At 40.5% G+C, this 22,699-nt stretch overlaps 1 protein-coding gene across 9 annotated transcripts in view; it reads left to right on the top strand.

Moving 5' to 3' along the window:
• NBEA (neurobeachin) overlaps positions 1–22,699 on the top strand; it is a 919,734-nt gene that overhangs the window by 306,187 nt on the left and 590,848 nt on the right. For all 9 annotated transcript variants that reach the window (XM_073613318.1, XM_073613319.1, XM_073613325.1 and 6 more), the window contains exons 15-16: positions 4,476–4,538; positions 8,434–8,531. In XM_073613318.1, coding sequence (XP_073469419.1) covers positions 4,476–4,538; positions 8,434–8,531 — 161 coding nt within the window. The remainder of the gene's footprint in view (positions 1–4,475; positions 4,539–8,433; positions 8,532–22,699) is intronic.

Here is a 22,699-nt window from a genome sequence, read left to right as displayed (position 1 = left end):
AGACTGCTTTTACAAGCCGTGGGAGGGAATGCCCCCCCCACCGTCTTCCGTGTTTTTCTCTGGCTCTCCTGTCTCAACAGGGAACCTGAGAATGCAGCCGGTGATTCAGCCAGCTGACCATAGAGCTGATCAGAGACCAGAGTGGCTCCAAACATCTCTATGGCCTAAGAAACCGGAAGCTACGAGCATTTTATGACTTAGATTTCGCCAGATGTAAATAGCGCCATTGGGAAATTGGGGAAGCATTTTATCACACCGATCTTGGTGTCATCAGATGCTTTGAGGGCAGAGGAGAGATCTAGGGTCTAATAGACCCCAATTTTTTCAAAAAAGAGTACCTGTCACTACCTATTGCTATCATAGGGGATATTTACATTCCCCGAGATAACAATAAAAATGATTAAAAAAAAAAAAAAAAAATGAAAGGAACAGTTTAAAAATAAGATAAAAAAGCAAAAAAATAATAAAGAAAAAAAAAAAAAAGCACCCCTGTCGCCCCCTGCTCTCGTGCTAAGGCGAACGCAAGCGGCGGTCTGTCGTCAAACGTAAACAGCAATTGCACCATGCATGTGAGCTATCGCCACGAAGGTCAGATCGAGGGCAGTAATTTTTGCAGTAGACCTCCTCTGTAAATCTAAAGTGGTAACCTGTAAAGGCTTTTAAAGGCTTTTAAAAATGTATTTATTTTGTTGCCACTGCACGTTTGTGCGCAATTTTAAAGCATGTCATGTTTGGTATCCATGTACTCGGCCTAAGATCATCTTTTTTATTTCATCAAACATTTGGGCAATATAGTGTGTTTTAGTGCATTAAAATTTAAAAAAGTGTGTTTTTTCCTCAAAAAATGCGTTTGAAAAATCGCTGCGCAAATACTGTGTGAAAAAAAAAAATGAAACACCCACCATTTTAATCTGTAGGGCATTTGCTTTAAAAAAATATATAATGTTTGGGGGTTCAAAGTAATTTTTTTGCAAAAAAAAATAACTTTTTCATGTAAACAAAAAGTGTCAGAAAGGGCTTTGTCTTCAAGTGGTTAGAAGAGTTGGTGATGTGTGACATAAGCTTCTAAATGTTGTGCATAAAATGCCAGGACAGTTCAAAACCCCCCCCAAATGACCCCATTTTGGAAAGTAGACACCCCAAGCTATTTGCTGGTAGGCATGTCGAGTCCATGGAATATTTTATATTGCGACACAAGTTGCGGGAAAGAGACAAATTTTTTTTTTTTTTTGCACAAAGTCGTCACTAAATGATATATTGCTCAAACATGCCATGGGAATATGTGAAATTACACCCCAAAATACATTCTGCTGCTTCTCCTGAGTACGGGGATACCACATGTGTGAGACTTTTTGGGAGCCTAGCCGCGTATGGGACCCCGAAAACCAAGCACTGCCTTCAGGCTTTCTAAGGGCATAAATTTTTGATTTCACTCTTCACTGCCTATCACAGTTTCGGAGGCCATGGAAAGCCCAGGTGGCACAAACCCCCCCCCCCCCAAATGACCCCATTTTGGAAAGTAGACACCCCAAGCTATTTGCTGAGAGGTATAGTGAGTATTTTGCAGACCTCACTTTTTGTCACAAAGTTTTGAAAATTGAAAAAAGAAAAAAAAAAAGTTTTTTCTTGTCTTTCTTCATTTTCAAAAACAAATGAGAGCTGCAAAATACTCACCATGCCTCTCAGCAAATAGCTTGGGGTGTCTACTTTCCAAAATGGGGTCATTTGGGGGGGGTTTTGTGCCACCTGGGCATTCCATGGCCTCCGAAACTGTGATAGGCAGTGAAGAGTGAAATCAAAAATTTTCACCCTTAGAAATCCTGAAGGCGGTGATTGGTTTTCGGGGCCCCGTACACGGCTAGGCTCCCAAAAAGTCCCACACATGTGGTATCCCCATACTCAGGAGAAGCAGCTAAATGTATTTTGGGGTGCAATTCCACATAGGCCCATGGCCTGTGTGAGCAATATATCATTTAGTGACAACTTTTTGTAAATATTTTTTTTTTTTTGTCATTATTCAATCACTTGGGACAAAAAAAATAAATATTCAATGGGTTCAACATGCCTCTCAGCAATTTCCTTGGGGTGTCTACTTTCCAAAATGGGGTCATTTGGGGGGGGTTGTACTGCCCTGCCATTTTAGCACCTCAAGAAATGACAGGCAGTCATAAACTAAAAGCTGTGTAAATTACAGAAAATGTACCCTAGTTTGTAGACGCTATAACTTTTGCGCAAACCAATAAATATATGCTTATTGACATTTTTTTTACCAAAGACATGTGGCCGAATACATTTTGGCCTAAATGTATGACTAAAATTGAGTTTATTGGATTTTTTTTATAACAAAAAGTAGAAAATATCATTTTTTTTCAAAATTTTCGGTCTTTTTCCGTTTATAGCGCAAAAAATAAAAACTGCAGAGGTGATCAAATACCATCAAAAGAAAGCTCTATTTGTGGGAAGAAAAGGACGCAAATTTCGTTTGGGTACAGCATTGCATGACCGCGCAATTAGCAGTTAAAGCGACGCAGTGCCAAATTGGAAAAAGACCTCTGGTCCTTAGGCAGCATAATGGTCCGGGGCTCAAGTGGTTAAAGTGGTTGTAAACTCTCCAAGACAACTTTATCTCTTAGTAATGTAGATAGCACAGTGTAACACACCCCGAGTATGAAAGGGGTTAAAGTCGTTTAGGACATTCCATACCCAAACACAAAGGCAGCTACCGAACACTCCAATCAGCCGAACAAGGAACCCATACAAATAATCCACCCCAAAAACGAGACACGGCTCTGTCTTCAGGGTCAAGCAGTAATCAACTCATTTATTATAACACATGGTCACAACAGATAAAATAACTCAGGAGGGTTTACTTCCACTTTAACACTCGTTCCCCCCACCCTTGGAAAAGAGGGCGGGTTAAACTGTCCAATGACAATGGACACACAGGTCAGGTGTGTTTAACGTCTCATCAGTACACAGTGTTAGCAGGGAGAGCTGTTGGAAGAATCCCCCCTTCCTCCAATGCAATACACATCCTGTGATCAAAGACAGACAAACACAAACCTTTCAATGCAATACACATCCTGTGATCCAAGGCAGACAAACATAATAGAACATTGGTTTGCAGGAGGCTGGCATTCAGTCCCCTCCAAAAGCCTCTTTTGCGGCTAGGTCTGTCACACACAGGTAGCTGATCGCTGCCTGTGAAAGTGTACTCACTGTTTTCGTTTCCATGGAAATCGTCCTCCAATCAAAAGTGACGTCATGTGCTATTGTGCAGTAGGTATATTCATTAACGGCACATAAAGTGTGCCGTTTCTATCTCCCCTGCATGCTGGGACATTTGTATGGACATGCTTCCCCTCAGTACGACACACAGGGAAGTCTCGCGATGCTGTTCTGATCATCTCCTTCCTGCTACACCCCGAGCTAGAGATAGATCGAGATAGAGGCTTGGTTATGGCGCATGCGCAAGATTTCCAAAGGGAAACAGAGTAAGGGCGGAACTGACATCCAGAAAACAGATTCAGAAAACAGTAGAAGCAATAGCGCGGCCAATACCCGGAAATGGAGATATTATAAAGATGTTAAATAAGGTATTTACAGACCTAGTTTTAGGCCGATTTTAATATATTATCCTTTGTAATGAGCTATGGTATTTGGAAATTCAAATAACAAGAAAAATCGGCCGGGGTTTACTTTCTCTTTAAATCTATGGGTTTACTTCCGCTTTAAACATTTCTTCATCCTACAGTTTCTGTGGAATATACCTCCCATTGACCTCTGTAAATAAACTTCTATGGTGCTCCTATGCAAGTTCTGTTTTAAATAAGTTAAGTCACGTACACACAATCCGAAAATCGGACAACAGATCGTCCGTTTTTTTTTTTTTTTTGCTTGCTTGTCGCATATGGAACAAGAAGAGTTTACTAAAGTTACAAAACTTCTTGTACAACAGAAAAAAAATCAGATGTGATGTCATTTGTTGTATTTGTGTTGTATTTGTGTTGTATTTCCCACGACAACTGTACTGATTAAACAGAAATCGTACGATCTGGTATGGTACGGGAATAATTTTCATGCATGTCCGTTTGGATAATATCTGATGAACTGTCGTGATCGGCTCTCGAAAGCTCTGCACTAACAATCCAATTATTGTTCGAAAGCAATATATTTTTCGTACAATTTTCGGACAGGGCCTTTAGTGTTTGCAAACTTAGACACACCTATCTGAATACTCATGAGACCATGATTAGACCAGGTGATAGGTTGTTCATGATCCCAGTGGTGCATTTTTGAGAAAAAAAATCTTTGATGCTTAATGCTGTGCTAGAAACAGAAATGCATAACAGAGGCTTCACCACATTGACTAAGCTCTGGGGAAAATGAGTGCAGCTGCGCTTGAAAAGTGCACCGTCTATTTGTCTTTATTAAATCAACCCCTATAAGTTTGATTAACATTTTGTTTTCTTCAGGACCGAGGGGTCAAAGAAGATGAACTACAGAGCATTTTAAATTACCTGCTGACGATGCATGAGGTATGTCTCGATCTTTTTTTTAATACCAGTTAATGGGGTTATTGACATTTCATAGGATTGCAGTATAATATTACAGATGGAATTTATGTGTCTACTTGAGTTCTAAATAGTTTTTTTCAGGCAGCACATTTGTGCATAGTCTTGATGGACTTCCCAGAGTGTCTAAAAATGAATGTGCTTTCATCTTGTCTTATTTTTGATGGTTTGCCTGAGCGTCACAACTGACCCTCGTCTAATGCAACATTCTGCAATTTGTCACACACACAGCACTGGCGATGGTTACTCTAAATGGAGCTGAAACACAGCAGACTTTGAGATATAGTTTTAGGGCAAAGTTGGGGACATACATAGTTTGTGCTGCCTGAGGGAGCGTGGTTGGAAAAACACAGTTATGTTCTGTTAAAGTACATTTAAATCCTAACTGTGTGATATTTAGTTTGCTAAAGAACTTTGTATAAAAAGCAATCCTGTGTTTTTCAAATAAAATGTATTAACCTTTCTACCATCGTTTGTTCTATATCAGCACTGATGATATCCTGTAGCCTCCTTGCAGTGACTTCCCATGTACTTGGATGCAAAATATCTGCACATCCTTGTCTAAGCTGATTCCTGATAACGGTGTAACTTGTGCAATGAGTGTCAGCATGTCTGACCCATCCAGTGCAGGCTTCCTGCAGAAAACTACAAGGGGTGGGTACAAGACCAGTCACCCTGCAGAAGAGAAGAGACAGCAGCAGTGGCTGTTTTTTATTACAGTAAACTCCAACACTTAAGGAAGGTGCAGAGGCTTAGGACGAATGCCATCAGTGACTCTGATCCTTCACAGCAAATAAAGAAGCAAAAAATTCAGAAAATAAGCAACTTGCATGTTGCAGCATCATAGCTACAAACACAAATAACGCACTTCACTTTATTATTACACTCTGATTCTCCAGGGGGAGTAAATTAGCTCCTCGGAGCATGGTATATGCATGTTTATTACATGCAGAAAAAAACAGCAAAAACACACACATATTATATATATATATATATATATATATATATATATATATATATATATAATTATCTATATCTCAACAAAAGAGTACAGAGCCAGGTGGGGGGCAGACACGTGTACTATTAAATAAATATATAGGAACTTACGAAAAAAAGAATTATAATAAATCTTAAGATGCCAAGAGAGGGAGGTTGGCATTGATTCAGATCAAAGTCCCACCTGAGGTTTAACCCCATGTGGTGCACGACCCTGCAATCTGCGAACCCACAATACTTTTCTCTCTCGAAGTCTCTGATGTCTGTCACCCTCCCTGAGGGTTACTGCTACTCTCCAAATGCCAAAAAATTTTAAGTATAACATAGGCAATTTTTTTTTCTTTTCTATTTTGGATAGAGCAAGGAAGGGTTTTGTAACCCCTGTTAGGTTTTTTTTTTTTGCAATCTGTGTCCCATTGGGCTAATTTCCCTTCACTTCCCGTCCCATAGCCAAAACAGGAAGTGAGATGAAATCCCTGAAAATTAAGGGAATCTTTTGGGGATCCCCAGGTCACCAGCACTAGTGGAAGATTTCGCCTCCGTTACTTTTTTGGGGACAGCCCAAACTTTAGGATTTTCTTTTACTTGAACTTTAATGATAAATGGTAAGCAGGACATATAAAGAGGATGAATCTCTCTAATGAGGGCACAGACAGCAATAAAAACCTGACCGTAGTTCTAATCCATCTCCACTCTCACCAAAACTAAAAAAAAGGTTTTGCCCTTAGATATACTTTAAAAGAATTTACAATTTTCTCTATATTTCTCACTAAAATGTTTGGAAGCATTGGAAATGTACTTTTTGCTTTTTTATTACTGGAAAAACAAAAAATGCTCACCTATATGGGTTCTTAATAGTCATGTCATACTGCCGACATATTGCAGACTGCAAGTAGTACAAAAAATGTAATAAAGCACAAAATTTGACCCGCAAGTGATATACTGATTGATCTTAAACCTGTCACCAGTAACAAAGGATTTAAAGGTCTTTGTAAGTACATTTAAGTTGCAATACATTCTAGTATTAACCCCACAAGGGAAAGAGCCAAGATAACAGAGCCAGGTGCGTGTTGTAGTTTTTGAGGAGAAGTAACTAGGATAAAGAATGGATCTCGGAGGAGGAGCCCAGTGGCTGAAAAACCTGCAACCTCCTTTTAGTATTAAATGTATCTGTCTGAATACAAAATGGGGAGATTCTTTTAAATTATACTTACTATGTGGTGATATTGTTTGGAAATAGTAGTTGGGGTATTGGGTATTGTGTGGAAGGGGTAGCAGCTGAATGCAAGCCAGGTAGAATTTCCTACTGAAGGCTTCCAAAAACGTTATGGCAACCTTTCTTAACCTTTCCAACACAGAGGAACCCTTAAAATACCTTTCTTGTCTCAGGAAACCCCTGCTTAAATTACTATAACTACAACTCATGATACATTAGTATGATGGACAGTGGGAAGAATGTTCCTTACATTTGTGTTTATTGGGAAGAATTTCCTCCTTCCAAATAGCTAAAAAGTTCAGTGGTATCAGTGGTAACTTAACTGAGAGGCAGAAATTGCTCAAGGAACTCCTAGCAACCTTTGGAGGGACCCTAGGGTTCAATGAAACCCTGATTTGTGGTGACTTTTTTATTTGTAATCTGCACAGCCCTGCAAAGTAACATCCAAAAGCTAATCTCAAAAATGTGTTGATTACTGGTAAAATGCTAAAATGGTTTGCATTTATAAAACCAATGAAAATTGTGTTCTCCCCATCCCACACCCTCAAAATATCATCTGTAAAATGTCCATACCAATGTATATTTATGCAAAAAGGATTCAAATGGGAAAACAGGAAACGTTCCCCCCACTATCCCACATAAAAGTTTGAGAGGGAGGGGGAGAACTTGGTGCCCATTGATGCCCCACAACACTGCATGAAGCGCTCACTATCAAATAAAAAGGTGCGGAGGCTGTTTCATGTTAGATTACTGCACTGATCTGTTAACTGTTAAAGTTATTTTAGACAATATTTGGTTAGCCCAAATGTCAGCTTTAACTTTAGGAAGGTGCCAAGATGCCACATGTATAATGTCCACTTTAATAAAATAGTAATAAATCTTACATTTAATCTGACGGAATTGATTTATGAAACACAGCCTTGTGAAGGCAGTTAATCCTATTGATTGTTATTGGATATAATGGAAACAAGAACAGCCGCTGAGACACTGTTTGAAGGATTGCCAAAGAGCAGCCATGGCATCTACTTGAGTATACGTCTGATAATATTTTTATAAGGCCATTATTCTTTTATTTAGGATGTGCCTCACTTTGGCAGCTCAGAGAAGGAATACACTTTGTTTCATGTGGAAGTGAACATGTACAATCTTTAGTTTTCAGGTTTCAGCTGTTAGGGCTACACTAAGGCTACTTTCACACTGAGGCGTTTTACAGGCGTTTTTGTGCTAAAAATAGCACCTGAAAAGCGCCTGTAAACTGCCTCTTCTGCAGCCCCAGCTTTATTCAGCTTCTGCAGATTTGGAGTTAATAAGTGTGAAATATTAGCACATTCAGGGGGCAACAACAGTACAGTGTGTTTGTTTATTTGGTGACTCATGCCTAAAACTTTTCACCTTGGTATGAAGCTTGTTGTACACTTTATTAAAGCTGTCTTTAATGGAGGTGTAACCATTAGAGCAGGGTTAAAGGCCTAGTGTAGTTAGCATAGGAAAATAGGGAGCTGTATTGCCATGTACTATAACTATTAGCAATTAGGTTTCCAGAATAAAGAGCTCAGACAAGCTTTGTTAACATAACTTGAACTGTAGCTGGCTGTGGAAATAAAATGCGTCATCTATGAGTCTGACTTGTTTGTCCCTGTATTACAGGATGAGAATATTCACGATGTTCTGCAGCTTTTGGTGGCTCTCATGTCTGAACATCCTGCATCAATGATACCAGCATTTGATCAGAGGAACGGAATACGGTGAGGCAATGCAACTGTTTAAAAAGTTACGCCCAAGCACTCAACTTCGTCACTAAAAAAAAAATTGAGTTCCCCCCACCCCTGACCCTATGTACCAGCATATATATAGGAATGTAAATACATGAGCCGGGGCGCCCAAGTACCAAAACGACAATTGTATTACATGTTATGTATCGGTGCCCACACCAGTGTGAGAGCGCTAAGTAGTTCTAGGGCCATCATTTATGGTTAACTGTAAATAGATGACCTAGAAGTACTTTTAAAGAGTCACCTATGGAAATTTATCACCATTTCATGAGTATACGCAATTGAGGGCTTGATGTGTTTAACATTTGTTTACTCGGTGCAACTCCATCTTTTATGTTTTACCAAAAAAGTGGGTAATATATTGTGTTTGTGTCCACTTAAAGTGTTTGTTGCCCTAAAAAAAAGAAAAAAAAAGGATCCTCTTCCTTTAAAGCAGTGGTTCTCAACTTCTGTCCTCGGAACCTACTAACAGGCCAGGTTTTAAGTATTACCTTGGGGAGATACAGACTAGAATATGGTAATCACTGAGCAGCAAATGATATCACCTGTGATGTATTTCTGTTATCTTTTAAACCTGGCCTGTTAGTGGGTCCTGAGGACGGGAGTTGAGAACCACTGCTTTAAAGCATGTTATACAGCACAGTGCTTGTGCTGTGTAATTTGGCCCCTTCTATCACCTGAAATACCTGGCTGATCCTGCCTGGTTCTGCCCTCCCCCCCGTAAACTGACCATGGTTTATCATGGCTGCTGAGCTCTGACACCGTGGTCAGTTTACATGCCTCCGTCATCTGCAGCTCTCCTGTCTCTCCTCTGACCTCCTCTACACCCCCCCCCCCACCTCCCTGCCTGTCTGCTCTTTGTCAGCGCCTGCCCCCTTCCCCTCCTGCTGCTGCTGCTGAAATAACATTTATTGTTTCATATAATTCTCTTTGACTCGTTATGCTATGTGCGCTTGTCTCTGTGTTTTATGAAAAAAATGCGGTCTTTACCTGATTTCAGAGCGCCGCTTTGCGCTCACGAGACTGGTGGCTCATTCCTCCTCTCTTCCCAACTGACGTCAGCGGGGGAATCTCGGCCCCTCCCGCTCTAGCTGTTAGATCGAGAGGGGAGAGAAGCAGCCAGCCACGTGAGTGCCGAACGGCGCTCTGAAATCAGGTACAGTATATAAACAGCTTTTTTTTTTTTTTTTTTTTTTTTTTTTTAAAACAGAGACAGGAGCACATGGCATAATGAGAATTATATAAAGATGTCACAGTGGGTTAACAACCACTTTAAGTTACCTTTTGTGTTTTTTTTTTTTTTTTTTTTACTAAAAATAGGCTGATAAACTGTTGTGCTAATATCATGTGACATTAAAATATGGAACTACTACCTTTTTATTCTAACTAATCCTCAGCGCTAAAATATGCATTTTATCACAGCTCTTAAATATGCCTTTTATTGTGGGTTAAAGTGCATTCGGAGACCTATGGGTGCAGCTGACACAATACATTTACCATCATGGGGGGTTCCTACATCCACCTTGTTTGTGTGGCTGGAGGAATCTGTTTTGTTTAATGCCGGTGGCTGAAAAAAATAAAAAAAGTGTGTATGGCCAGCTTTACGCTATTCAAGAGTATTATTAAAACACTAACATTGATATGCGATATATAATTACTGTTTCATATAATATACCAAAGGTAAAAAGTGATTAGCATATGTATTTCAACTGCACATTAATGTACATTACTGACCAATGATGTAAGAGGAAACTACATCCTTGAACAAGTAACAAGTTATATATATATAATCTAATGACTTGGCATTGCAGCTGTTTGGCTCACCATTTAATTGGTGAGTATTGATCAGCTTTATGCATTCACAAAACCTTTTAATTAGAAGCAAATGCACTGAAATATACAACACCCCTGTTAAAATGTCATATTTCTGTGATGTAAAAAAAAAATGAGACAAAGATAAATCATTTCAGATTTTTTTAAACCATTAATATGACCTATAAACTGCACAACTCAGTTGAACAACAAACTGATATCTTTTAGATGGAGGGAAGTAAAAATAAACCAAAATAATATGGTTGCATAAGTGTGCACACCCTTAACCACTTGAGCCCCGGACCATTATGCTGCCTAAGGACCAGAGGTCTTTTTCCAATTTGGCACTGCGTCGCTTTAACTGCTAATTGCGCGGTTATGCAATGCTGTACCCAAACGAAATTTGCGTCCTTTTCTTCCCACAAATAGAGCTTTCTTTTGATGGTATTTGATCACTTCTGCAGTTTTTATTTTTTGCGCTATAAACGGAAAAAGACCGAAAATTTTGAAAAAAAATGATATTTTCTACTTTTTGTTATAAAAAAAATCCAATAAACTCAATTTTAGTCATACATTTAGGCCAAAATGTATTCGGCCACATGTCTTTGGTAAAAAAAATGTCAATAAGCGTATATTTATTGGTTTGCGCAAAAGTTATAGCGTCTACAAACTAGGGTACATTTTCTGGAATTTACACAGCTTTTAGTTTATGACTGCCTATGTCATTTCTTGAGGTGCTAAAATGGCAGGGCAGTACAAAACCCCCCCAAATGACCCCATTTTGGAAAGTAGACACCCCAAGGAAATTGCTGATAGGCATGTTGAACCCATTGAATATTTATTTTTTTTGTCCCAAGTGATTGAATAATGACAAAAAAAAAAAAAAAAAAAAAATATTTACAAAAAGTTGTCACTAAATGATATATTGCTCACACAGGCCATGGGCCTATGTGGAATTGCACCCCAAAATATATTCAGCTACTTCTCCTGAGTACGGGGATACCACATGTGTGGGACTTTTTGGGAGCCTAGCCGCGTATGGGACCCCGAAAACCAATCACCGCCTTCAGGATTTCTAAGGGTGTAACTTTTTGATTTCACTCTTCACTGCCTATCACAGTTTCGGAGGCCATGGAATGCCCAGGTGGCACAAAACCCCCCCAAATGACCCCATTTTGGAAAGTAGACACCCCAAGCTATTTGCTGAGAGGCATATTGAGTCCATGGAATATTTTATATTTTGACACAAGTTGCGGGAAAGTGACACTTTTTTTTTTTTTTTTTTTTTTTTTGCACAAAGTTGTCACTAAATGATATATTGCTCACACAGGCCATGGGCCTATGTGGAATTGCACCCCAAAATACATTTAGCTGCTTCTCCTGAGTATGGGGATACCACATGTGTGGGACTTTTTGGGAGCCTAGCCGCGTACGGGGCCCCGAAAACCAATCACCGCCTTCAGCGTTTTTAAGGGCGTGAATTTTTGATTTTACTCTTCACTGCCTAACACCGTTTCGGAGGCCATGGAATGCCCAGGTGGCACAAACCCCCCCCAAATGACCCCATTTTGGAAAGTAGACACCCCAAGCTATTTGCTGAGAGGCATGGTGAGTATTTTGCAGCTCTCATTTGTTTTTGAAAATGAAGAAAGACAAGAAAAAACTTTTTTTTTTTTTCTTTTTTCAAATTTCAAAACTTTGTGACAAAAAGTGAGGTCTGCAAAATACTCACTATACCTCTCAGCAAATAGCTTGGGGTGTCTACTTTCCAAAATGGGGTCATTTGGGGGGGTTTTGTGCCACCTGGGCATTCCATGGCCTCCGAAACTGTGATAGGCAGTGAAGAGTGAAATCAAAAATTCACGCCCCTTAGAAAGCCTGAAGGCGGTGCTTGGTTTTCGGGGTCCCGTACACGGCTAGGCTCCCAAAAAGTCTCACACATGTGGTATCCCCGTACTCAGGAGAAGCAGCAGAATGTATTTTGGGGTGTAATTTCACATATTCCCATGGCATGTTTGAGCAATATATCATTTAGTGACAACTTTGTGCAAAAAAAAAAAAAAAAAAAAAAAAAATTTGTCTCTTTCCCGCAACTTGTGTCGCAATATAAAATATTCCATGGACTCGACATGCCTCTCAGCAAATAGCTTGGGGTGTCTACTTTCCAAAATGGGGTCATTTGGGGGGGTTTTGAACTGTCCTGGCATTTTATGCACAACATTTAGAAGCTTATGTCACACATCACCCACTCTTCTAACCACTTGAAGACAAAGCCCTTTCTGACACTTATTTTTTACATGAAAAAGTTTTTTTTTTTTTGCAAGAAAATTACTTTGAACCCCCAAACATTATATATTTTTTTAAAGCAAATGCCCTACAGATTAAAATGGTGGGTGTTTCATTTTTTTTTTTCACACAGTATTTGCGCAGCGATTTTTCAAACGCATTTTTTGGGGAAAAAACACACTTTTTTAAATTTTAATGCACTAAAACACACTATATTGCCCAAATGTTTGATGAAATAAAAAAGATGATCTTAGACCGAGTACATGGATACCAAACATGACATGCTTTACAATTGAGCACAAACGTGCAGTGGCAACAAAATAAATACATTTTTAAAAGCCTTTAAAAGCCTTTACAGGTTACCACTTTAGATCTACAGAGGAGGTCTACTGCAAAAATTACTGCCCTCGATCTGACCTTCGCGGCGATACCTCACATGCATGGTGCAATTGCTGTTTACGTTTGACGACAGACCGCCGCTTGCGTTCGCCTTAGCGCAAGAGCAGGGGGCGACAGGGGTGCTTTTTTTTTTTTTTTTTTTTTTTCTTTATTATTTTCTTGCTTTTTTATCTTATTTTTAAACTGTTCCTTTCATTTTTTTTTTTTTTAAATCATTTTTATTGTTATCTCGGGGAATGTAAATATCCCCTATGATAGCAATAGGTAGTGACAGGTACTCTTTTTTGAAAAAATTGGGGTCTATTAGACCCTAGATCTCTCCTCTGCCCTCAAAGCATCTGACCACACCAAGATCGGTGTGATAAAATGCTTCCCCAATTTCCCAATGGCGCTATTTACATCCGGCGAAATCTAAGTCATAAAATGCTCGTAGCTTCCGGTTTCTTAGGCCATAGAGATGTTTGGAGCCACTCTTGTCTCTGATCAGCTCTATGGTCAGCTGGCTGAATCACCGGCTGCATTCTCAGGTTCCCTGTTGAGACAGGAGAGCCAGAGAAAAACACGGAAGACGGTGGGGGGGGGGGGGGGCATTCCCTCCCACGGCTTGTAAAGGCAGTCTAGAGGCTAATTAGCCGCTAGGATTGCTTTTACATGAAAGCCGACCGCTGGCTGAAAAGAATGATACCAAGATGATACCTAAACCTGCAGGCATCATTCTGGTATAACCACTCAAAGTTGTGAATGGCGTACCTGAAGACAAAAAAATGGTTAACAATAAAGCACAGTAAACAATAAAGTATAAATAATTACATACCTGAAAAACAAACATGATAAAACATAATAACAATAACAATAACAATAAAACACTGCAGAATAGAATACAGTAAAAAAAGAGCAGAACAATAGAGAGAGAGAATAGAGAGAGAGAACAATAAAACGACAACTATTTTTTTTTATTTTATATATATTTTTTTTTTTTTTACACTTTTTTTGTAACTAACTTTTATAACTGTAACCGGTTCCAGGTTCGGGTCTCTCAAAATGCGATGGCATCTTGGGAGACCCTGTGAAAGTGTGCCTAGTCTGTGCAATGCTGTACCCTACGCTAATACTCAACTAGTGTATGGTAGCGTTCAAAACATTCACCAATGCAAAGACCAGGATTGTCAGGACAGGAGGGACAATAATAGCGGGTGTCACGCCTATATCCGCGTTTGCTGCAGACACAACATCTTTTTGGGGGGGGTTCGTTGGGTAGGGGTACTCGGGAGCACATAAAAATGCCTCTCATGCAGCCGACTGCATTTCGTTGGGGGATGTGAATGGGGGAAGTACGGGCGCTGCAGAAGTGGTGGGTTCCCAATTAGGATTGGCGAATGCAGCAGGAAGGGCACTATGGGCACGACGGGCCTGTGTTTGTCTTCTTGGTGGCAGCAGGACACTACTTGTGCTTGTCACCTCACCAGCTTGAACTGCACTTATGGGATTCGCCACGTCACCAAGTGTTACTGCAGTGCTGGTTTGACTACGACCGGGGTGTACTAGGCCGCTGGTGCTTGCCAGTTCAATAAAAAGCTTCCAAAAAAACTGTTAGCGATCGCAGGGATCAGGCCTGACTCTGCGAACGCTGCAGTTATGCGTTTAGTGTTTTGTAAGTGACAGTGATCGATCGATACTGCACTTGGGTGGGCTGGACTGGGCCGGGCGGAGGGGCAAAACGCAGGTGCTAGCAGGTATCTGGGTTGATCCCGCTAACACTGCGTTTTTGGGAACCCTAAACTGCTGGGGACGCTAGTATAGATCTGATCTGATCGGATCAGATATTGATCCGTTCAGATACTATACCACTAAAGGAGGCGTATGCTGCGTGCGTGGGTGTTAGCGGTACTGGCGCTAACCTGACGCTGCCTGGGGCCGGTGCTTGCTAGTTCACCAAAATGCTACCAAAAAAACTGTTAGCGATCGCAGGGATCAGGCCTGACTCTGCGAACGCTGCAGTTATGCGTTTAGTGCCTTGTAAGTGTCAGTGATCGATCGATACTGCACTTGGGTGGGCTGGGCTGGGCCGGGCGGAGGGGCACAACGCAGGTGCTAGCAGGTATCTGGGCTGATCCCGCTAACACTGCGTTTTTGGGAACCCTAAACTGCTGGGGACGCTAGTATAGATCTGATCGGATCAGATATTGATCCGATCAGATACTATACCACTAAGGGAGGTGTACGGTGCGTGCGTGGGTTTTAGCGGTACTGGCGCTAACCTGACGCTGCCTGGTGCTTGCTTGCCAGTTCACCAAAATGCTACCAAAAAAACTGTTAGCGATCACAGGGATCAGGCCTGACTCTGCGAACGCTGCAGTTATGCGTTTAGTGTTTTGTAAGTGACAGTGATCGATCGATACTGCACTTGGGTGGGCTGGGCGGAGGGGCAAAACGCAGGTGCTAGCGGGTATCTGGGCTGATCCCGCTAACACTGTGTTTTTGGGAACCCTAAACTGCTGGGGACGCTAGTATAGATCTGATCAGATCAGATATTGATCCGATCAGATACTATACCACTAAGGGAGGCGCATGCTGCGTGCGTGGGTGTTAGCGGTACTGGCGCTAATCTGACGCTGCCTGGGGCGACGCATATCACTGCCGGGCGATCAGGGGGCTAAACCTTTATTAGGTAATAAACGGCGGGTGCCCTGACACTATAAAAAATAAACGAACTAACCTGCGTCACCCGTAACGGTTATACGGTGATCAGTGGTGAAAGGGTTAACTAGGGGGCAATCAAGGGGTTAAAACATTTATTAGGTAGTATATGGGGGTCCCTGTCACTATAAAACGCTGACGGCGAACCTAAATATTTACCTCACTAACTAGCGTCACCAGCGACACTAATACAGCGATCAGAAAAATGATCGCTTAGCAACACTGGTGACAGGGGGTGATCAAGGGGTTAAAACTTTATTAGGGGGGGTTAGGGGGGTACCCTAGACCTAAAGGGGGGTAATACTCACTGTCCCAACACTGTAACTGTCACAAACTGACACTATGCAGTAATCAGAAAAAAAAAAAAAAAAACCTGCTGGTGTCAGTTTGTGACAGGGGGGGGGGGGGGTGATTGGGGGGGGATCGGGGGGCGATCGGGGGGGGGATCGGGGTGTTTTGTATGCCTGGCATGTTCTACTGTGTGTGTAGTGTGTTGTGCACTCACATTGATGTCTTCTCCCCTCGGCGCTGGAACGGAAAATACCGAGCCGAGGGGAGATGACATCATTTCCTTTGCTGCTGTTTAGCATACAGCAGCAAAGGAGTGTTCCCATTGGCCGGCGGCGATCGCGAGGGGGATGGCCTCCCCCTCATCTCGGATCGCCGGGGAACAGAACGGGACCGCTTCGGGCACCGGGGGGGGGTCCGATCGGACCCCCCACCCGCGAGAGGCAAATCACGTACATGTACGTGATTTTGCCTGCCCGTGCCGCCTTGCCGACGTAAATCGGCGTTAGGCGGTCCTTAAGTGGTTAAACTAATACTTTGTTGAAGCACCATTTGATTTTATTTCAGCACATGGTCTTTTTGGGTATGAGTCTATCAGCATGGCACATCTTGACTTGCCAATATATGCCCACTCTTCTTTGCAAAAACATTCCAAACCTGTCAGATTGCAAGGGCATCTACTGTGCACAGTCCTCTTCAGATCACTCCACAGATTTTCAATCTGATTCAGGTCTGGGCTCTGGCTGGGCCATGCCAAAACTTTAATCATCTTCTGGTAAAGCCATTTCTTTGTTGATTTGGATGTATGCCTTGGGTCGTTGTCATGCTATAAGATGAAGTTCCTTTTCATGTTCAGCTTTCTAGCAGAAGCCTGAAGGTTTGGTGACAATATTGGCTGGTATTTGGAACTGTTCATATTTCCCTCTACCTTGACTAAGGCCCCTGTTCCAGCTGAAGAAAAACAGCCCAAAAGCATGACGCTGCCACCACCATGCTTCACTGTGGGTATGGTGTTTTTTTGGTGATGTGCAGTGTTGCTTTTTGCGCCAAACATATCATTCATCAGACCATAACACATTTTCCCACATGCTTTTGGGAGACTTCAGATGTGTTTTTGCAAAATCTAGCCAGGCTTGGATGTTCTTCGTAAGAAAAGGCTTCCGTCTTGACATTCTACCTCATAGCCCAGACATATGAAGAATACGGGAGATTGTTGTCACATGTACCACATAGCCAGTACTTTCCAGATGTTTCTGCAGTTCCTTTAATGTTGCTTTTCTTCTCGTCTTTTCATCAATTTTGGAGGGACATCCAGTTCTTGGTAATGTCACTGTTGTGTTTTCTCCACTTGATGATGACTGTCTTCACTGTGTTCCATGGTATATCTAATTCCTTGGAAATTCTTTTGTACCCTTCTCCTGACTGATACTTTTTAACAATGAGATCCCTCTGATGCTTTGGAAGCTCTCTGCGGACCATGGCTTTTGCTGTTGGATGCGACTAAGAAAATGTCAGGAAAGACTATTTCCCCAGTTATATCCCCAGTTATAGAAGGGTGTGCACACTTATGCAAACACATTATTTTAGTTTTTTATTTTTACCCCCCCCCCCCTCGTTTATAGGTACAGTTTATAGGTCACATTACAGGTGGGAAAAGTTCTGAAATGATTTATTTGTGTCTCATTTATTTTACATCACAGAAACCTGACATTTAATGGGTGTGTAGACTTTTTTTATATCCACTGTATATCTGTTGTAATGTATGTATGTTATGATGCTGTTTTTAGAGACTGAGAGATTTTGTGTGTAATGGCCAAATCACTGATGCCAAATCTTGTGACCTTAGACAATGATTCTCCTTTTTCCTTCATATTTGCTTGAACGCCGCTTGTAATCTCTGGATACAATAAACCTCTGTGTACTTCATGTCTGTAAAACAAAGTCAGGATTGTTATGTTCGTTCTAGAGAACAGCAGTGATTGTTTCTTGTAGTGGATCAAGATAATTATTTTTCATAGAAGAATTTCTGAGCTACCCTTAACCCCTCTAACCGGGTTTTGTGGGAAAATCTAAATACACAGGCCAACAATATTGGGATATCAGTGAATAGACGCATTGAAAGTTGTAGGAATGAAGATGCAAATTGCATATATAATTGTGAAGACTGTGCATTTTTTAAGAAAATGTGTCTTAGGTTCTGTATATATTTTCTTTACTTGTTATGGTCAGGACTAAAAAATGTTTTTTATGTAGTCAGGTAAATATGTAAATGATAAACCTTAGAAACATTAAAGACTAACTTAACCTTTGTTGAGAAAAAACATTCCCCTTTGAGTGATCTACATACACTGCAAGGATTTTAATAGACTTTATTGCAGTTTCCTACCTTTTGTAATTCTGAAAAGACAGCTGTTTGTGTCCATGTGAAAAATGACTGTGCATGGGAGTGATTTTAAAATTATCAAACAGCGGATGCATTTGCATGAGGAAAGTGGCAGGGTCTGCATCCCTTTAGACGTGATTTCCCTTTTGGGAGTATCTCACCAAAAATGACATTTTTTGTAGTAGGGCATGCCCAAAATCTCACTTGTATCTTAGTGAAGGCTTCTAAAAGTACCCAGTAAGCCAATCACACAAAATTACATTTTGGGGGGTGGGGGGTGTACTGTACACAATCTGTGTACAGAAGGCCTCCAGGTTGCCATATTGCATTGCATTTTACAGAAAGTTACAGCAGCTGTAGATTGAAAAGGGAAAGTAATTTTTAATCACTTTCAATTACAACAGGACTTGTATAGCAATTGTACATGCTATTTTTTTTTTTTTACTTGCTATTTTTTTCCCTACAAAAGTGAAGTTACCCTTTAAATTAAACTTCACCCCAAACCATTATATTAACCCATGAGTTAAAAACACCTTTTTTTTTACCACAACTGACAACAGGCAGTGTCTGAAGTGGTATGATGGGGATTAGGCTATAGAACCCATCATACCACTTCAGATGCAGCCAATTGTCAGATGTGGTGTGTTTCCCAGTATGTTGTACCTTTTGCTGTGGTTATAAAAGTTGTGGCTTACTATTCTTTTTCTGTAAGTTGTAGGAATGTGTAGAACTTGTTCTACTACCCTTCTGGTGGTAATACAGGTCCTGGAAATGTAATTCTGTGTGCCTAGTTTACTCTCTGTATCCTAAAAACACACACATGTTGTGACCACAATATGACTACAGTTGTACTTATAAGTTTACATACCCTGGCAGAATTTATGATTTCTTGGCCATTTTTCAGAGAATATGAATGATAGCACAAAAACTATTCTTTCACTCATGGTTAGTGTTTGGCTGAAGCCATTTATTATCAATCAACTGTGTTTACTCTTTTTAAATCATAATGAGAACAGAAACTACCCAAATGACCCTGATCAAAAGTTTACATACCCCAGTTCTTAATACCGTGTATTGCCCCCTTTAACATCAATGACAGCTTGAAGTCTTTTGTGGTATTTGTGGATGAGGCGCTTTATCTTCTCAGATGGTAAAGCTCTCCATATTCCTTTTGGCAAAAAGCCTCCAGTTCCTGTAAATTCTTGGGCTGTCTTGCATGAACTGCCCGTTTGAGATCTCCCCAGAGTGGCTCGAATATATTGAGGTTAGGAGACTGAGATGGCGGCTCCAGAACCTTCACTTTAATCTGCTGTAGCCAATGACAGGTCGACTTAGCCTTGTGTTTTGGATCATTGTCATGTTGGAATGTCCAAGTACGTCCCATGCGGAGCTTCCTGGCCGATGAATGCAAATGTTCCTCCAGTATTTTTTGATAACATACTGCATTCATCTTGCCATCAATTTTGACCAAATTTCCTGTGCCTTTGTAGCTCACACATCCCCAAAACATCAGCGATCCACCTCTGTGTTTCACAGTAGGAATGGTGTAACTTTCATCATAGGCCTTGTTGACTCCTCTACAAATGAAGCGTTTATAGTTGTGGCCAAAAAGCTCAATTTTGGGCTCATCACTCCAAAGGACTTTGTGCCAGAAGGTTTGAGGCTTGTCTCCGTGCTGTTTGGCATATTATAAGCGGGATACTTTGTGGCATTTGCATAGTAATGGCTTTCTTCTGGCGACTTGACCATACAGCCCATCTTTCTTCAAGTGCCTCCTTATTGTGCATCTTGAAACAGCCACACCACATGTTTTCAGAGAATCATATATTTCACCTGAAGTTATTTGTGGGTTTTTCTTTGCATCCTGAACAATTTTCCTGGCAGTTGTGGCTGAAATTTTAGTTGGTCTACCTGACCATGATTTGGTTTCAACATTTTCCACATGTTGATTAGAGTTTGAAAACTGCTGATTGGCATTCTCAATTCCTTGGATATCTTTTTATATCCCTTTCCAGTTTTATACAGTTCAACTACCATTTCCCGCAGATCTTGTGCCAATTCTTTTGCTTTCCTCATGACTCAGAATCTAGAAACGTCAGTGCAGCACTGGATGAAAGATGCAAGGGTCTATCGGGAGTCTAGAAACTCATTGACCTTTTATACACACACACTAATTACAAGCAAACAGATCACAGGTGAGGATGGTTACCTTTAATAGGCATTCAAACCCCTTTTGTGTCAACTTGTGTGCCTGTTATCAGGCCAAAATCACCAGAGTATGTAAACTTTTGATCAGGGTCATTTGGGTAGTTTCTCTTGTCATTATGATTTAAAAAGAGTAAACACAGTTGATAATAAATGGCTTCAGTCAAACACTAACTATGAGTGAAAAATGTTTTTGTGTTATCATTCATATTCTCTGAAAAATGGCCAAGAAATCATAAATTCTGCCAGGGTATGTAAACTTATGAGCACAGCTGTATATACAGTAAGTCCATGTGTTAAATGCTATTTGTCATGATGGTGTTAAATAGCCTTGTAGCCGAGAGCTAGGAATGTGTGTATTCCAGCTTCTTGTCAATCAAAAAATGTATTCGTAGAGTTATTATGAAGGTAACTGACACACCAACATAAACTTGCTCTGGGCATTTAGGCCTTTGAGCAGCTTTCTTGAAGTCTTTTTAAGCACCCTTCATCTACAGTTTGGGAATGTTGATTCTAAAAGGGAACAATTTAGAAGATACTTGGAGAAGGCAGAAGTACTTGATATTCTTACTAAAATATTGGTAGAGCTGTATGAAGAACCAACAATGCACTAGACTTTTTAAAACCGCACTTGGGTGCTGCAGGCCCAGAAGCACCAGATGTGGAAGCTTTGCGTTTGGAGGTCGCAGATCTGAAACAAAAGTATACCTATCAAGGATAGGTTTGAAAAATAGATTGGCAATTGTTACTCCTAAATAAATATGCCACATCTATAAATCTAATAGAAACAGAATGATCCCCTGGGGTGGGACTTTTAAGGCACTCAAACCGTATATATTCTATAAAAATAAAGCAATTTATTGAAAAACATGGTTAAAACGTATCACAAGTAGAAAGCATGGAATTGAAGAAATACACTAGAAATGTATATAGTACCAAACCCTAACCCTAAGGCCTCATGTACACTGCTGCTACTAAACGGACGTTTAGGAGCAGTTGGGCATTTTTTTCAACTGCTCCTGAACTCTCCTCTATCTTATCAGTACATGTACACAGGGTCATTTATAGTAGTTTCTAGGCAGTTGAGTTTGGAGGCCTTTTTTGGAAAGCAAAAAAATTAGTTCAGACGCTGAGTTTAGAGGCATTTCAAGCGCCAAACTCTTCTAAACATGGCTAAACGCAGCAACTCGCATTTAGCTGCGTTTCGTTTACAGGCGTTTTTCATTTTTGGCTATTCTGGAAAACGCTTCTAAAAGCAAACGCGGCAAAACGCAGCTAAACGTGACAAAATTGACATTTTAAACATGGTTTACTATCTGTCAAGTTAAATCGTTCAGGAGAGGTTGTAAAAATGTCCTGTTTACATTAAGCCTAAGGGTTGAGAACATCCATCGGTACCATATTTCTGTATATGTACATTAATAGTGTATTTCTTCAATTCCATGCTTTCTACTTGTAATACGTTATAATCATGTTTTTTCAATAACTTGTTCTATTTTTATGGAATATATATATATATATATATATATATATATAAAAGCCCCACCCCAGCAGGGGTTCATTCTGTTTCTATCTTAACAGGACTGCTTACTGTTACTCTAAACAAGCTGCTAGCAGGCTTCCAACAAGCCTGAAGTAGTTCTTAAGCTTACTGGAGCCTGCTAACTGCCTGTTTAAAGTGTGATGGTTAACATTCTCAAACTGAAGCTAAGCTACTTGCAAAGTTGCTGAAGGCTTTGCAAGTAGTTTTTGAAAGCTTGCTGTACACACGGTTCTGATACAAGCCTAAGCCTATGTGAACACATTATTTATGCACGTTCCCATCTCCAGCACCTTCTAAACAGTCCATAAAAGGGCAGTCACTCTGTTGCCAAATACAGAAACATCAGATGACCCTCGTGTCCATGGTGTCTGGCAAACATCAACCATATTCCATAGTTCAAGCACCATGCAATATATTATATGTATATTCTATTAGTAAAGTTTATATTCCTCTTTCAGTTTTCTGTACTTTTATGGATTAAAATCAGGAAGGTTTTGCTCTTGACAAATTTTTTCACTAGTCATTTTG

Source organism: Aquarana catesbeiana, linkage group LG02, assembly GCF_042186555.1.
Source record: "Aquarana catesbeiana isolate 2022-GZ linkage group LG02, ASM4218655v1, whole genome shotgun sequence".
Classification (NCBI taxonomy): domain Eukaryota; kingdom Metazoa; phylum Chordata; class Amphibia; order Anura; family Ranidae; genus Aquarana; species Aquarana catesbeiana.
Note: the sequence above shows the minus strand (reverse complement) of the source record. Positions and strands in the feature narration are given on the sequence as shown.